The sequence below is a fragment of the Taudactylus pleione genome, unplaced genomic scaffold (genome assembly GCF_031769625.1).
Source record: "Taudactylus pleione unplaced genomic scaffold, aTauple2 ptg000019l, whole genome shotgun sequence".
Taxonomy (NCBI): Eukaryota; Metazoa; Chordata; class Amphibia; order Anura; family Myobatrachidae; genus Taudactylus; species Taudactylus pleione.
Window position 1 is genome coordinate 35712956 of NW_028284421.1, and position 17220 is coordinate 35730175.

The 17220-nt window shown below is 41.5% G+C and overlaps 1 protein-coding gene across 1 annotated transcript in view; it reads right to left on the reverse strand.

Moving 5' to 3' along the window:
• UBE2Q2 (ubiquitin conjugating enzyme E2 Q2) overlaps positions 1–17220 on the reverse strand; it is a 35319-nt gene that overhangs the window by 8477 nt on the left and 9622 nt on the right. The window contains exons 3-9 of the mRNA XM_088446919.1: positions 10472–10576; positions 5770–5826; positions 5141–5281; positions 3864–3948; positions 3237–3297; positions 1778–1868; positions 279–337 (exon numbers count right to left, since the gene is read on the reverse strand). Of these exons, the coding sequence (XP_088303045.1) occupies positions 279–337; positions 1778–1868; positions 3237–3297; positions 3864–3948; positions 5141–5281; positions 5770–5826; positions 10472–10576 (599 nt within the window). The remainder of the gene's footprint in view (positions 1–278; positions 338–1777; positions 1869–3236; positions 3298–3863; positions 3949–5140; positions 5282–5769; positions 5827–10471; positions 10577–17220) is intronic.

Sequence of the window (17220 nt, forward strand, 5' to 3'; positions counted from 1 at the left end):
ATGACTGAGTAAATAACACTCCGATTTTAGGTTTTTTTGGCAATTCTCACTTGTGCCAGGCTCAAGCCTTACACTGTAAAAGCTCCTGAAGATGCACAATGGGGTAGAATACTGATCTGTATAGTTCTGCCCATATATTTGGCACACTAAAATCCTACGATTTGTCCATATCTTGCTACTCAACATTTCAAATAATGAGTGATGTAAACCAAGTATAAACTAAACAGTATGGGATAGACAGCACCATTTATCTAAATCCTGGCTTATCCAAAACTCACCCTCCAGAAAGTACAGGAGACACCACTCTCACAAATGGAGGGTCAAATGGAAAGTTGTCCTATAGTGGAGAAGTGAAAGAAAAAAACAAAACAAAAATCACAACATTGTATAAGTTACACAAACAGTTCTTGGGCCAGAGCACAGGATTCTCCATTAAAGACCGATTAAGTTATAAAAGTTACACAGTAAAGAGCACAGAGTAAAATAATGTATTATTCATAAAGGTATGACCCTTTCCACAGGTATACAGGTTGTGTGACTAGCAAGATATTTGCTGTAGGTGGCCACTAATCATTAAGGGGAAGTAGCATCTAAAAGCAGACATCCTCTAAGATAAAAAGAGAGAGTCTCACTTACTAGCATCACTGACACCTACAACAGTCCAGTGGTGTCCTGTATACTTCCTAAGCTTGACCAAACCAGACAGACTGCGTTATACTCTCTACCTTTTCTCTGAGGATATTTATAGGTTAATCAGAAAGGACACTTGTCACAGTGTATCGACAACATTGCTGCCAGTTTGACTCATCGAAGCATGGGAATTACACAGAACACTGGAAGGTTGACAATAGTAGACTTTCAAGTAGATAACCCCCAGTGCAGGAGTTTTACATCTGGATAAAGTAGTTATTAAGATTTTACATTAGTTGTCTGATTTTTTTTTTTATTGTGGTAAAAATAAAGTTATCTAATGCCATACCATTGAAAGAACACAACTGGAGTGGTCGCATGGGATGTGACAGCAGCCAGCTGGGATTTAGCTGGCAGTCACATCCTATGTGACTGTTCCCACCCCGCTAAGTTCTTTTAATAAGGAAATCCTTGTGACATGTGCAGAACGAATTCTCTCTGGCTCCTCATCTTTGAGCAGTGATGTAGGGGTCCGGGGCCACTGACATCACAACCCAGAACGCAATGTGAATAGCATTCTATAATGTATACGCCGGGGACAAAAGGTGCAAGGAGGGAAACTGTTATATTACACCAGGGGTGGTGAGAGGATTGCACAACAGGATATCTTTTAGCACTATAAAGGGGTGGGAATAAGGTTAATGGGATCTTTGACCACAGAAGAGGGGGCTATTGCCAGTGGGGAATGGGAGGTAATTTTACAATGGAAACCAAATGACATGAATGGGTGGAGCAGTGTGTGTGTGTGTGTGTGTGTGTGTGTGTGTGTGTGTGTGTGTGTGTGTGTGTGTGTGTAGGAAATTTACAGAATGTTGGGAAAGCAGTCTCTTAAAATACGTACAATCTCGAAGAAGTTATCGCTTTACAGTTCTGTTAGAATATAATGGGCAGCTACATTTTTACAAAACAGTCTAATTTAATAGAAGAACAAATGCAGCTTACGTATGCACTGTATCAATTTCAACAGGTGTAATTAAGATATGTTTTATTGGAGAGGTAAATGCATGAAAAATAAAAAAAATAAAAACCCACAAGAAATTTTTTTTACAAGAACAATACACCCACCTGACATCTACACATGCTTTACCTTAAAGGAAAAATTCAGTAAAATGGAGTCTATGCCCTCCTTTTCTTTTAGGACCAGAAGGTCACTATGTAATGGGCTGTCTGGATCAACCCTAAAAGAAAGATTATATTATGCAAAATTCTTATGTCAGAAACTTTAGATGTATAAGATGGAGCTCAACGTGTCCCCTCTTCAGCGTCCCTTTCAATATTTACTAATCTCTTCTGTCCCACATGTCTGCTTTCTAGGAGTTGTCCTCAACTGTGCACTCTACTTTAAATCCCACATTCAGACCCTTTCAATTCTCATCACTTCCACCTTTGTAATAGCTAAAGGATTAGACCCTTTCATGATTAGACTCTTACCCTAGAGGAAATGAAGACCCTCAATCACTTCCTGGTCATCCCTTGACTGAACTACAACTTCCTCTTATGTCGTTCCCAACCCCCACCACTCTACTGCAATCCAATCAATTCTTAATGCTGTGGGCTCAGCTCATCTTTCTCTTACCACTCTGCTAGACGCTATACTGGCTCCCCCTACAGGGTTCATTTGAAGCTCCTCAATCTTACTATAAAGCCCTCACTTAATCCTCTATGTTCCATATATGTCCTGAACTCCCTGGACACTTCCATTTGTCCAAAGCGCTCTGCCAACAATTACCACCTCTCTTCCCAACAGATAACCTCAAAACACTCACGCTTCCAGGATTTTACCTGTGCTGCTCCCAACCTCTGAAGCTTTATATAGAGGTGGAGAGTATGAAGGAGAAAAGTTCCAAACGGGCTCTCAAAACCCACTTATTTACCAAAGCCTATCAGATCGCAACCTAAGCCACCCTTTATGCACCAGCACATTAACTAAAAGTTATTAAAAATTAAATTGTACACTTCTAGTAGCACCTTATTAGACAGCATAACAGGGGAAAAAAAAAATATACATATAAATTAAGTACTGAGCTTTGTGTGGGAATGTACATGACAATTTTAGATATCTGGGCCAAATTTAATAGGGTGAGTTTAGAAAATGTGAGAGTTGACACTTTTTAAACTCGGCCAATGTAATAGAGTCCGAGAACAAAGCAACAGAGGAAACTCGTATGTTTTTCAGACTCAAAAAAAAACCCCCCCAAAAAACCACTCAGATTTAAAATCTTACCAAGATATTTTCCCATTTTGAAGATAAAACTTGACCAGTGTGAGTTTACTGTTAAACTATCACATTTACTAAACTCTCACCCTATTACATTTGGCCCCTGATGTTTTCCCTAATTATGAGTTATGAATTCCATCAAACTAATATATTTAAATATTTAAAAATTTGGCTTGCTATAACCTTGTATAAAATACCAAAGTTTTTAGCATTCAGTTTATATTTACCATCACGTAATTGAGTGCTTGTACAATTTGTATAAACATGGAAAAAAAAAAAAAAAAAGTATATTACTGGCAGATGTCTGCCTATGAAATAATGATCTTACTTTAGCAGCTTAACATGCCACTCATACAGACTGTCATTTACAAGCTCCACTGAATAAATTCCTACAGAAAATAGAATAGAAGGTTAGATTAGTCAACAATGTTTAGAAAATGTATCACCACCAAAATTGTTAAAGAAATTAATTTTGAACTCTGCCAATTTGTAGGGTATTCCCAGCCTAAGAGGTGCCTACACTGGCAGATTCAGGTACTTAACAACATCTGGTCAATGTACAATTTTCTAAAAACCAGCAGTACTCATGATCAAAGGATTGAGCTATGGTGTTGGAAGACAACAAACATGCACACTTTCAAGTGTAATCAAACTCATTGATAAGGAATAGCAAAAGCTGCAAAGTTTCCAACCATATGTCAATCTGGATTTGTGGTGGTTTTAGACATAAGCACTGAACTATGAATAATTACGTTTGCCTGCATATACAGTGTTGCAGGTGCATCTAAAGTAAAAGTGTTCCTATGGGCCATGAAGGAGCAGTGTTCTATTCTTTACCATGCAGTGACCTTACATAAAAGCTTTTGTAATGACAACATTGATGTAGTTATCACTCCCCAGTGCCTAAAGAGGGGGGGTGGCAGGGGTAGAATCAAGACGAACTGGATTAACAGACCTGTTTTATAACTCTGTGACCTGTATATATCCCTGAGCTCTTTCATAAGACGATCAGAAGCTTGTACAGATCCGGAAACTGCACCCTAACAAAAGAATAGAAAAGACAGTTATGTACTTCTACTGCCAACACATCTACCAGCCCCAGAGATTCTGTTGCAACTTATTTCATGTAGCAAATTGATTTTGGACCTAGAAGAGCCTCAATTCCTATCACAAAGCTAGTGCATTTGTTATAGAAAGGGGCACATTTAGCACCATGGCTCTTTTGCACCAGTTTAATGGAGTCCCACATTAATAATTAATGTAGAGATGCTCCAATAGGCTACATGTAGTCCTACCTCTTCCCACTTCAGACCTTCTTACACAAGGTCACCTGGGAGATGGCAGAGATGAAGTACATTCCTGTAGTTAAGCTAATGTTTAAATTGGCCTGATCAGCAGGAGGTAATAGGAGGAGTACATAGAGTGAACTACCTACAAACTGATTGTTTGGACCAACCTTGTAATGCTCAAATTTTCAGTTATGAATTATAACCTGTAACTCTGGTATTCCATTGCTCCTAATGTTCTGTCTATACAATTATAGTTTATTTATATGGTGCCAAAAGGGTTCAGCAGCGCCTAACAAGGTACATAAACAGTTGAGCAGAACAAAAACAGTGACTTAAGCTGGCCATACACTACAACAACTTGCATCCAACCAGCCAACTAGTTGATTGGTTGGAATGAAAATCTGGTAACGTATGAAAGCAAATGACAATCAGCAAGTTGCTCCCAAATGCCGGAAAATGGACCAAAACTGTTGTTTGAACAAATTGTTTAGATCATACATATAACAAACTTGTCTGAACGACCATTTTTATCTGTTTTCTGGCATTTAGGAGCAAATTGCTAATCATCAGTTACTCCCATACGTTACCAGATTTTCATTCCAACCAATCAACTAGTTGGCTGGTTGGATGCAAGTTGTTCTAGTGTATGTCCAGCTTTACAGTACGAGACATTGCAGGACAAGTACATGGTATATAAACATTGCTGCAACAGAACTCACATCACTCAAATAAGTAGCAAGTTGGCAGAAGTCAAAGTAAAGGAAAGAAAAGCCCATAAGAGATTTAAGTGACATTCTACTTTATAGTAAGAGTTTTTGTAGGCATCTTGTTACTTTGGAATGTCAGAGTTGACATCTCCGCATACTAGCCGGTTTTCCACAGTAGGCTGGTGGTGACAGTATACAGATTTTACTCCCCTTAAAAACACAAGGTTGTCACTTACATTAAGGTGGTCCTGCCTCTGATTTTTACGGATCTTCTCTAAGATGGCAAGGTTTTCTTTTTCAATGCCTTCATCCTCTGATTTCTTGCCATCAACTGGCTCCTCTTCCTTCATATCATAATGGTCCAGATCTTCAATATCCTTAATAATTGTATAGAAATAGGTTAGGCTGATTCAGTGCGCCACTGGTTACCTGAAATTTAACCTACTAGTTCACACTACAGCAGCGTTCCCCTAATGTTAGTCAGATTAAACTGTATTGTATGTGGCTGAAAAGTCAGCTATTAAAACTATCCTTATAGCTTGGTCAGGATGCAGGTGATCAGGTGTAGTAGTGAGCATCAACTCTATCAGGATCGCACCTAAATCAGACTTCATGGACAGTGTTGGTGCATTGCCATACTGTTAATGATCATCTATCTGTACGAAAAAACCCAGAACTTCAGAATTACTCTACATTTTTTAAGAGCATTAAATGACCAAATCAATCTGGTCACATTGCTTAGCTCCCTTTCACCTACAGTGCTACAGGGAATCTGCTGCTCTTTCAAAGAATACCTGTAACCTTTGAGCAAGAGCACTGCATGGAATCCTAATTCTTAAACTACTAACATTGTATTTTCTCTTACCTCACCCATGTCTTCCTCCTCCTCTTCCTCAGATGTAACTTCCTCTGTTGTGCCATTCTGCAAAAAAAAAAAATAAATAAATAAAAAATCAAAATATTGTAAAGGCGAGTTAAAGACAGACAAGAATTTCTATAGGATGCTTAAGTGATAAATTAGGGGTTCACACGGTCAGCTAATTTCTAAACCAATAGGAATATGCAGACAAAGGTTGAGATTCACCCAACACCATTTTCGACCATGGGTGCACAGCCCTTCCCTACTATATTCCTTGCATTTAAAATGATAAACTTTAAATCACTACAGATTGAGAACATCAAAATTTAAATTGTTTGCCATTGTTTCAATATGCTGTTTATCCACTGGATGTCTCACAAGTTAATATTCGTACTGTACATTCATTCAGCCACTACATAATCAACTGGTAGGATTCCAGCCCAACTCCATTGCCTGAAAGCTTTGTTCAAAACCAAGGGTTATCATTTGTAGACAAATACAGACAATATGGTAAGGAGAACATAAACATAATATATAGAATGCAGTTGGCCACAAGTTTTTTAATATAAGCTTTAGAAAAGACTAATTAAACCAGAGAACACAGCAATTTTCCAATCATAAGTTTTCATTGAAATGTTGCATGGCAGCCATAGTCTAGGTTAGACTGAAAAGCTAGGTACAAATGACCCCAGACAGTATATAAATCAGATCCTCTCCCCCTGTGTCCAAGTAACTTCGCAGGATGAAAAAAAAAATAATAATAATTAATTATATATATATATATATATATATATATATATATATATATATATATATATATATATATATATATATATATATATATATAATCGGATCTCAAAACGGCATTTTATTGGCTATCACATATTTTGGATAGCCAATAAAATAAATCCGAACTTGCGGTAAAATGGCGATAAGAACAGAGTAAATCCAAACCCGCACATCTCATTATATATATATATATATATATATATATATATATACATACATACACACAATCTGGGCTGCCATAAAGTAGGTAGTGGATGAAGGAAAGAAAGGAATCTGTAAATATAAATTCGATGCATATACTGGGATGTATCCAAGCAATATAGAAAGGAGGACAGCAAAGATAACCAAAGCCGCATATGCTGCACAATACAGATTTGAAGGGTCTTTGAGGAGGACATTACACCCACAGAGTCAGTACAGGATAATACATCCCTATTATAATGACTAGAGAAAGCATGCATAGAGGTCTTGTCTGAGCCCTTTTTGCCAAGGATGTTGCCATCGCTCATGTTGAGTGGACTTTTAGTGTCTCCGGCACCATACACCTATTCCTAGTGTACCTCTATGAAATGGTTTGCTTTATTTAAAAAAAACAAAAAAAAACCCACGGTAACCTTTCCGCAGTCCTGCTGTAATCATGTTATGCATTCCCAAAGCCCTCCATTCTGGATTCACATAGAACAATTGCTCTCACCAAACCTAGTGAATACAGGTTTCCTCTCCTTTTCACCAACCAGTTCTAGTAACCAGGATGGTTATACAACCTCCTGTTTGAAAATGATAGAACACGTTTGGCAAGAAAGTTAGATTAGCTTTAAGAACCCTTAGTCTCAAATAAATGGTGAGACCATTTGGGGTTCTTAAAATAGGATATTGCAGGTCTTCCCTTTTGTGGAGCAAAGCAATCCCTCCTGGGGATTTTTTTTTAATCATTAAAGTGATACAAGTATTTTAGAATTCAACTGATGTTTTTTTTCACCTGTGCCCATTCCTTATGGATTAAAATGTTTACCACCTTGTGTTTCTGGAAGATTGTTTAACAACTGTATTCCACACAATAATTCTGCACTGTCATGGATGTTGTTGCCTCATTCGTTCCTATGGACTTGTATAGATGTCTGAGCAAGATATCCATATTATCCAGATTAAACATCCTAAAAGTTTATTTAACAAGATCACTACTAGGAGTCTAAAAGCAGAGAATCTCATTCTGACTGGGAACAGGTTTTCCATACACATACTTGTTACTCCTTGCTTAGCACAGAGATCCTTCATCATAACAAAATACTCAAAGCTGTATGCTCTCTAACCACTTAACTGGTGTCGCATCACTCGGTACACACATCGGTAAGTGTGTACCCAGCTTAAGTCCGAAAACGGCACGCTGTACAAAAAACACCCGTTTAAATTAAAGCTGTGTGGACTTTTTACTACAGTCTGGTTCTTCTTCCATTCTACATGCTCATCAAGAGTAGTGAAGAAAGGTGTAGGGTCACAAAACAAAAACATGCATACAAAAGCAGCCCAAATTTGTTCTGAGTGGGTGCTTTTCGGCTGTTTGGGGTTGAACTCAGGCTCAAAGTTCCAGTACTGTAGTCTAGTAACAGGGAATACTATAAGTTGTTCTGAGTGCTCTCTTGGCTGTCTAGTTCCTCGTATCTGGTGCTTTCCTGCGACATGGTGCATGCACACAAAGAACATGATCACTGATCCATGTACATGCCTTTTGAATTGCAATACTCCAAAAGGTGGCAGACTGGTGTTCCCAGGTATCCAGCCCTATACATAGCTTTCCTGCGCAGAAGGCATGTCACAAGGGCCAGCAAGCGGGTAAATCCTACACTAAAGGGGAAAAAAAAAAAAAACCCTTGCAATGCCTGACCTACTTATTTAGAGAAGGAAACCACACAGAAGAGGAAGAGCTGCATTATATATAGTTTAAGGCAGAGGCTCAAACTCCACCATTACAGTCCATGTATTAAAGGTGATCCATGCTTGAGCACAGGTGATTTAATTAGTACCTTAGGCAATTTACTTTACTCATCTGGACTCAAGCATGGATATCCTTAAAACCTGGCCTGTAATGGCAGAGTTTGGGAACCTCCGGTCTAAGATATCCCTGGCCTTAATGACGGTGGTGCCGAGTCATTAAGGCCCGTGACCCTTTGCTCATTCAGCACTTGCCCACCGCAGCACCTTGTTTGGGTGAGAAATTATTGTATGGAACCCTTGTCCCCTCCGTGTCATACCCTATGATATTTTATGATTTTGTATTTCCTTGTATGTTATGTATAAATATGAATAAAGTGACATCATTTTATACCCAGGGATATCCTATTCATGTATCCCGATTTTAATTAGGTTTATTTCCAATCAGCGCTATCAGGGTACTTACATCTTTAGATACCTTCAGATGCTTGAAAAGACAATAGCCATTATAAATGGAGTTTGAATTTAAAAATAAATTAACTGATCAGCTGTGTCTCGTCAAGCAACATTCCTTCAAAGATTCATCAAGCAATTGTAGTAGAGGCAGCAGCTTAGCCCCATGAAACATTGGGCTGCATTTACTAGTTCATGCAAGAATGGATTTTAAAGAAAACATTTTTTTACTTCAGTTACAGTTTAATACAGTTACATTTACGGCACAATTTAAAGCCTATCTGCCGAGTTCAATATGTGCCGAGTTCAATTTACAATTGCGCAGGTATTGGGAGCTGGCATTATAAAAATATCATGAAATGCGCATTAATACAATGCGGAACTTCACATTATAGAACTTGCGGCTAAATAAATTACTGCACTTAAGCAGCTCATAGCCAGTATGTAAGGACATAAGGCCTGATTTAAATGATCAGCGCATGCACAGAATCTGTACTGTTTATTTGCTGATTACTGACTGCGACACCAGTCACAGTCCTCAAGCTGCAGCATGATTGATGTGCTTTGGCCCCGCGTTCCCAGAAAGTGGGGGCATTGGCAGTTTTCTGGAAGTGCCAACAAGGATTTTACTGGCCTCTGAGTAAGCTTAGCCTTACTCCGATGGACGATGTCGCATTGTTGGTCCAATCATGCATGCATTGGATCTGTGATGTTGCCTGAGGTGTCTTTATCCTTCAGCATCATCCTATATGGACAGAGCAGCTGGGTCCAAAGTCATAGCTGCTGTGTGTATAAGGGTACAACTATGAATCAGGCCCATAGTAAGCAAACAGTTTCTGGGAGAAAATACTTTGTTGTAATACAAAGCAGCTAGCTGCAATTCACCTACGTTGCAGGGGGATGCAAATCGGGAAGCCGGCTGACATTATACCGACAGCCGGCTTCCCGACTGGCATATCCCGGCGAGGGTGAAATGACCGGCGTCTAGATGTAGACGCCACTCATGTCACCAACGCCGGGAGATCGGCATCCCGATCAAAGGGTTGCCGGGCGCCGAGAGCAGACAGCCGTGGGGCGGGGGGGTGGGAGGGTTAGGTTTAGGGCTCCGGGGGGGGGGGGGACAGTGTTAGGCACCCCCCCGGGTGGTTAGGGTTAGGCTAGGTAGGGGTTAAGCACCCCCGGGGGGAGGTTAGGGTTAGGCACCCCCCCCGGGAGACTTCGGTTTAGGCAGCGGGGAATGGGATTAGGGTTAAGCAACCCTAAGGGAGGGTTAGGGTAGTTCATACTTACCTGGGGACGATCGGGATTCCCAACGGTGTCGGCCTGACACTGCCGGGAATCAAACTGCCGGCCATGTGCCCGGGGGTATTACATACCGATTCCTCTGCAGGTCCCATTTCTTCTGGTTGCATTACCATTTCCTAAAATTGAGGTGCTGAGGCCTTTTAATACTAGATACCCAATTTCATTGTAGTATATCTTTACATCAAAGTGTGTTCAGGACTGTAAGAGGTCATTAGGAAAGAATATTGAATACCTGTCCTGTAGGCAGAGGCTGATCCAGCATTTCAACGTCAGGATGCTGTGGGAGATTATACAATCTGCACAGGTCACAAATCAAACGCTTCAGCTGCTGCAGGAGCTACAGAGAAAAAAAACAAAAACTACTAATTAAATCGCAGGAAAGAAAAACTAAGCAGAGACATGGGGCCTGATGCACTACAGATCGCTATTGCAATCGCAGCTGTGATTATGCAAGCAGGTCTGCTTCGAAAATATGCTAATGAATGCAATCGCAAAGCCATCGCACAGCCAGCATAGAGACCCCCACTACAGCTATCTCACATCCGTAATACCTTGCATTCCTGAATCGAGTAACATTGGCCCCTGACGCACAATTACAACAGGTCTGCCCTTACTCAGAAATTGCTAACCTCGTCGCACGTAGTATGTACACAAGCTGCGTATACAGACGCAGTGTGTAATTTATGCATACCCATGCAAAGGCGTTCAAATAGACAGGCACGCCAGCGTTTCTCCAACCACTTCCGTCACCATCCCCAAACGCTGACCTCCCCTGAGACGGCTTTGCATCGGCGTAGGTGATCGCAATGCTTACTCACGCACGGGCACTGCGGTGCATACACATGCGAAGCACGCACTATCGGCCTATTTGCGTACACTATTGCGATCAGTGATGAATCAGGCCCATGGTGAGTACAAGCTTTTATACAGAAATCACATATGCTAACTTAAAATAAATGGTAGGCTATTCCGCACAAATAGTCTTTAAATAATGGTCCAAGATGTCACTAGTATTTGATCAAGGCTGAAGCAGCTGCAAATAAAATTAATCTTTACCTTTCCAGTAATTTAAGATTTATAAATTGAAACAAGACACCATTCCCAAACTTTCATTTTTTTACCACACCAGTTTTAATGAGGTGATTACTAATGAAAGTAAGAAATCAAAACAAATTCTTGTGACATATGTATCTTAGCAATGACAAGGTTCCTCAGAACATGAGAATTACTGATACAACTAGTATTTTATAAAAACTGAAAAAAAAAGGACAGCAAGCTATTAAGTGGGTCAAAAGGAAATGTCCGGACAAGAGCTTTCCATGCATTCTCAATCTGCTTGTTGGATTGAACAAGATAAGAAAAGCACTCTGAAAACAAACTGCCAGGAAAAAGCAATCCATGTAATTTCTGGAACCAGGGTCTGACATGAATTATAACAAAGATTCCAGTGACCTAAATATTTTACAATCACTAGTCAAAGGGTGTGCACGTGTGTAAAAAAAAAAAAATTAGCAAACAGTACTTTAATAGTAAAACTTAATCATAACTGGGCCCGATTCTGAGCCACAAGCAAACGAGTCACAAATGTTGACAGACCGCGGGTTTCAGATTTTTTAAATCAAGTGGGCTTTATTGCTTTTACAAAAAGCAAAAATGTAGAATGAGATCACAGCAAAACAGGTTACGATTACATGTAGTAGTGGAAAGTTAAGCAGATGAATACAAAAAGTCTCCCCAAATAAACAGAACAAGGCAGCTAAAGACCACATACAAAGCATGCAGGGGAAGGCATCCCAGAGGGCCAAAGACAAAACATTTAAAGCTGGCCATACACCAGACCAACTTTCCTCCATCAAACTAGTTGGCTAGAATGAAAATCCAGTAATGCATGGGAGCAAATGACAATCAGCCATTTGCTTCCAAACAACGGAAAACGGACAAAAGCTGTCGTTCACATAAGTGGTTTAAATCAAAACAGATTTAACCAACTTGCCTGTACGACCTCTCGTTTTCTGGTGTTTGGAAGCAAATGGCTTCACTATCCACTTTTTCCGTATCTAGCATTGGCACTTACATCATGTTATGTGCAAAAGGTCAGTCAGAAAAAAGGCGTCCCAAGTTGACACCCAGACACGTCCATTTCACAGACGCAGAATCAGCTGCACATGTAGCCACTTTCAAGGTGCTCATGCATTGTGTAGCGCATGTGCAGTTTGCTAAAAGCAGATACGTACACTTTTGGATATGCATGTGATTCAGAATCAGGCCCATTACCTGTAAATAGTCACAGTAGCATTTGGTATCGGACACAGGTGTTACTCCTTGAAGAGAAACAAACATCATAGTAGGGAGGAAAAAAAAACAAAATCGAAGGAAAAAAAAAAATACAAAAAATCATGAGCCTATTACGGTGCCAATTAATTTAGTTTGCTTTATGTTAGGGTAGTACATCTCTTAATGCTCCTGCCACAAAGAAGTTTGGTCAAAAAATAGGATTTTGGTACTTGCCGATAAATCCCTTTCTCAGATTCCATAGGGGACACTGGAGGATATACAACAGGGTAAAGACAAGTGGAGCCTGGCACTTTAAATTTCTTCAGAAGTGTAGTTGGCTCCTCCCTCTCTATACCCCACCCGAACTCTGTTAAGATTAACCAGCCGAGCGGAGACATATAGCACACCAATAGATGAGGATAGACAAGGAGAAATCAACTAAGAAGGTCCAGGACCGAGAAAGCTATATTTGAAAAAAAAAAAAAAAAGGCAACAAACACCTGACATGCTGCAGAAATCAAGATGCAGATGAAAAAAAAAAGAAAAAGAAAAACTCCAAGAACACACAGGGAGAAAAACAAAGGGAGAAGAAGAAGAGCACTGGGAGGAAATCCAGTGCCCTCTATGGAATCGGGGAGAGGGATTTATCTGCAAGTACCAAAATCATATTTTCTTCTTCTTCTTCATCAGCTAGGGGATACTGGAAGATATACAATGGGGACATCCCAAAGCAGACCACCTGGGTGGGAAGGTACTGAGAAACTTGCAGAACCCTGTGTCCAACAGTAAATAGGGGTCATGAGAGAATAAATGATAGAACATAACAGGTATGAACTGTGAACCAAACAGCCATATGGCGAGCAGAAGCACGTTGCCTGACCGTCCTTGAGAACCCGACTGACACAGTGTAGCAGAGAGCACCAACAAGAATCTGCTGTAGCATGCAAGTAATAGGAGAATAAGACTCCAGAAAACCAGAAGGTGCAGCCGCAGCCGACCGATGAGAACCACAAAAATGAGCCACGTGGAAGGCCTATCTAGTTACAAGAGAGGCCGGCTTCATGCCAAGCACATAAAAAATAAAAAGTAGGGAGAATGACTGGATAGAGCAGCAAACTCTGACACTGCCGAGCGGAGCGAAAGCAAGAGCCAACCGCAGAACTGTTTAGTTACACTTGTCTTGTCATTTCTATAAGACTTCAAGCGCAGATCATATAAAGTTTATATTGTCTGGACTTAAGAACTTCCTGCAGAAGGCTTGTAGATTAGGTAGCAGGGCAACTGATGTTGAAAACACAGAAGGCAGAATCTGCACCCTCAGCGAGCCCAGGCGAAGACCAGCATCTACTCCCGCCTTGGGGAAACGACCAAACAGGGACAGCCGACACAAGAGTTGAGATAAACACACCGTATACAGCAAGCTAAAGCAGACTTCCAAATGTGATGGAAGGGTGCTGGAAACGCCGGCTTCCTGGCCCAAGACCAAGCTGGAAAAAACGAATTCCCGGGACATCCTAGCGCCTCAGGACCACGGCTGCAACAGCCATGCCGTTAATGAAGATGTAGCAGGGCGTGGATTATGAACGAAAACTGAAGAATATCTAGCCAACGTGGTACTGGACATGGGACTCTTGCAAGAACTATGAAAATCCAAGTACAATCTCAAGGAGGCCAACCCAGGGTCACCAGGAGGACTGACAAAGAAGTGCTAGATAGGTCAGAGAGCCTGTGCCACCAGACCTCTGGGGGAGGACATGGACCGATTGGAACACACCAACTAGGATCACATTTGCACCAATAAAAGGATTGACACCTGTCAACTAGAAATCAAATATGCACCATTAAAAAGGATTAATAACCCCTGTCCCCAGAGGGAACCAAGAAGTGAATAAAGGAACCTACAAGGCTAAACAACCACCAGGCCAGGAGACAATAAGACATGCCCCAAAGGTGTGTGTATATAACGCAGAGCAGGTCAGATAGCAGGAAACCTCCATCCCATCTGGAAAGCAAACCAGAGGGCAAACAAAACAGGATATATTTCACTAATTTACTAAGTGAGAAACTGTACGGCCAAGAATGTAATACAATATATACCGATCCAGGAGAGGCGAGCCAGGGAAAAAAAAACAAAACACACCCCACCACAAAAGAAAACCAAATCGCAGCAACTTAGAAGTAACACTGCAAGATCACTTCGGTGAGAAGAGAGAACTACTGTCCTGCCACAAGGTGGAGTAATAATGCTTCCAGAAGGAGATGTGGCTATGCAAGGATACAATTACATGAGACTGGAATTGCCAGCATGGCTGACACAGCCTCCATGCACCATAGCAGTGAGCCTTTCACTGATAATTATGGCAGAATTATCTAAAACACACCGTGTACATCAGACAATTTATTCCGCTCCAGGAAGAAGGGATAACAGCCAGAGTAGTACCCTGGACACATATGTACACTAGACAAGGTATATAAGCCAAAAGAAGAGCTAAGAAGGGATATAGTCTACAGGAGATAAGGATAATGAAGTTCTACCTGATAATGGACATAACCCCTCTAGGAGATAGAGTAGATATAGGAGATGAAAATCCCTGGATTGTCTGACCAAGTCTATCAGAAATAGGGGGATAGAAACTAGTGAAATGATCTACCAATAAAACCTGAAGCAGAAATATCTGTACACCAGATAAGGGTGAAGGAACAATGTATAGGAGGTTTCCTACATTCAAAATTCCTTAGAGTGTAGAGCCAAACTGGCGAGAAAGAGGTACCCTATAGAGCCATATCTGCTAGTACAGCTGTTAAGGTGCTATGTCAAGTGTGTGCTTTTGCACTGTGAGCTTGTTTCCCTTGTAAAAGGATCTGTGACGAGTGTTTGCCTAGGAATGTGGTTAAAGCCCCTTACCTGCGAGCGACCAGGAGCCACTTGGACATTTTATGGATTCTTACTGATCCCTATTCAACAAAGCAGACACCAGCACCATCCTGCACTGAATAAGTACCAATACTAATCGTAGGTGACTACGCTCTACAGCTTGGTCTTGGAAACTGGAGCTGCTTCTGTAGAAGATATTCCGTGTGTGAAGACACTAGCACAGTTGTTAGGAAACCCATGATAGACCATACATGTTTCCACTGAGAAACTAACAAGCACAGGGAGAGAATAAGCCACCACATATAAAAGTCAAATGAGAACTGAATACCTATGCTGCGAGGCAGAAATGTAAATTACAACATTTTGTGCGATACATGACATATATAGAGAAAATATTAAAAATAATATATATAATTGTATGCTTCAAGTTATGCCTAGAGCATCTGTAGATATGGAATAGATATGAATTCGAAACATAGTAAGTGAACAGCAGTAGGTTGTCCACAAATGTGTATATAATGCTCGCCTGATTTATTCAAGCCAGACCTGACCCCATTCGACTTCCTAGCTCCTATATTGTAGGCAACTATGTTGCTCCTTTATAGTATTAGACTAAGGGAGCTACATACACATGTGCCAGCTCTCCATGTAAGAGGTCCAAACACCGGCCTTCCTAGTCATATACAGACAGGATGAGTACCCAGAATTGCCCACACAATGTGAGCTACCGAGCAATATGGATGCCAAGTCAGGCTGAGCGCAGTTAGTCAGGGCTGTGGGGCGCGTAGTTAAAAATATGGAACACATCACAAATTTGCATGACATCCTTGTTCTAAATTTAGTATATGTGATGCCGAAGCGAGAACTAAACGCACCACCACTGGAGAAGGTGATTCTAGCAGTCCAAAACCATACATTATAACAATGACCCTAAGCTCTTTAGCGGATAGAGAAGGTTACAACCTGTTCAGCCTCCTGTACCATAGAGACTGTCTGGAGATGCTGCTGGGTGGGCTGTGCTGCAGGGTTTTTATGGCTACCAGATAGGGGGCGCATCAGTTTTATAAAGGTCCATGCAATTGCAGATGAGGCTCAATGTAATTACAGTTCCCGGTGTTCTGAACGGGAATCTGAGGGTGGCGGGCATCTGTGACAGCATCCGGTCGCTCTCCCTACTACTGTGTGGGGGGCTACCCCGGTCCGTGCCTCACAGAAACAGCGCACCCGCTCAGAACAAAGAGGCAGGCACGCTCCGAGCAGAGGTGGGGAGAATCAGACATCTTTGTGTGAGGAGCGCAGAGCATCCGATGCCAGCCACGCCCCCTCCTGGTTGCCTGAAGAGGAAGTCAAGCCTCTTGCTGGGCTAAGGGCTTCTCCCTTGCTTAAAGAAAATCAGGCTGAGCAGGGTTGCCCGAGCTATGGTGAGCTCCAATGCTTCAGCGTGAAGCCCCCACTCCGGTCCATTTGAGCAGGGGTACCAGAAGTTACCACGCTACTGCTAAGCCCTGCCACTGTATAAGCTGCAAGCACTGGTACCAACCCTGAGACTATAGTAGGCTGTATAAAAGATGAGCGGTATCATGGTGCGATACAGAGCCAGAAGGACTCAGCGGGCAGTACACAGTCAAAACTGTGGTGACAGCATATATTAACTATTGTCCTGCACTATGGCCAGGGAGCTGTAATGAAAAGCTTCCTGCTGTGCCGCCACTACCTGAGAGCTGCGCTGGGGGATCCGTGACTTTAGAGCCTCTCCACTACTCAAGGGGGGGGGGGTGTTGGGATATACTTACCACTGCCTAGCCAGCGCGCAGTAGCCATGTGGAGACCGG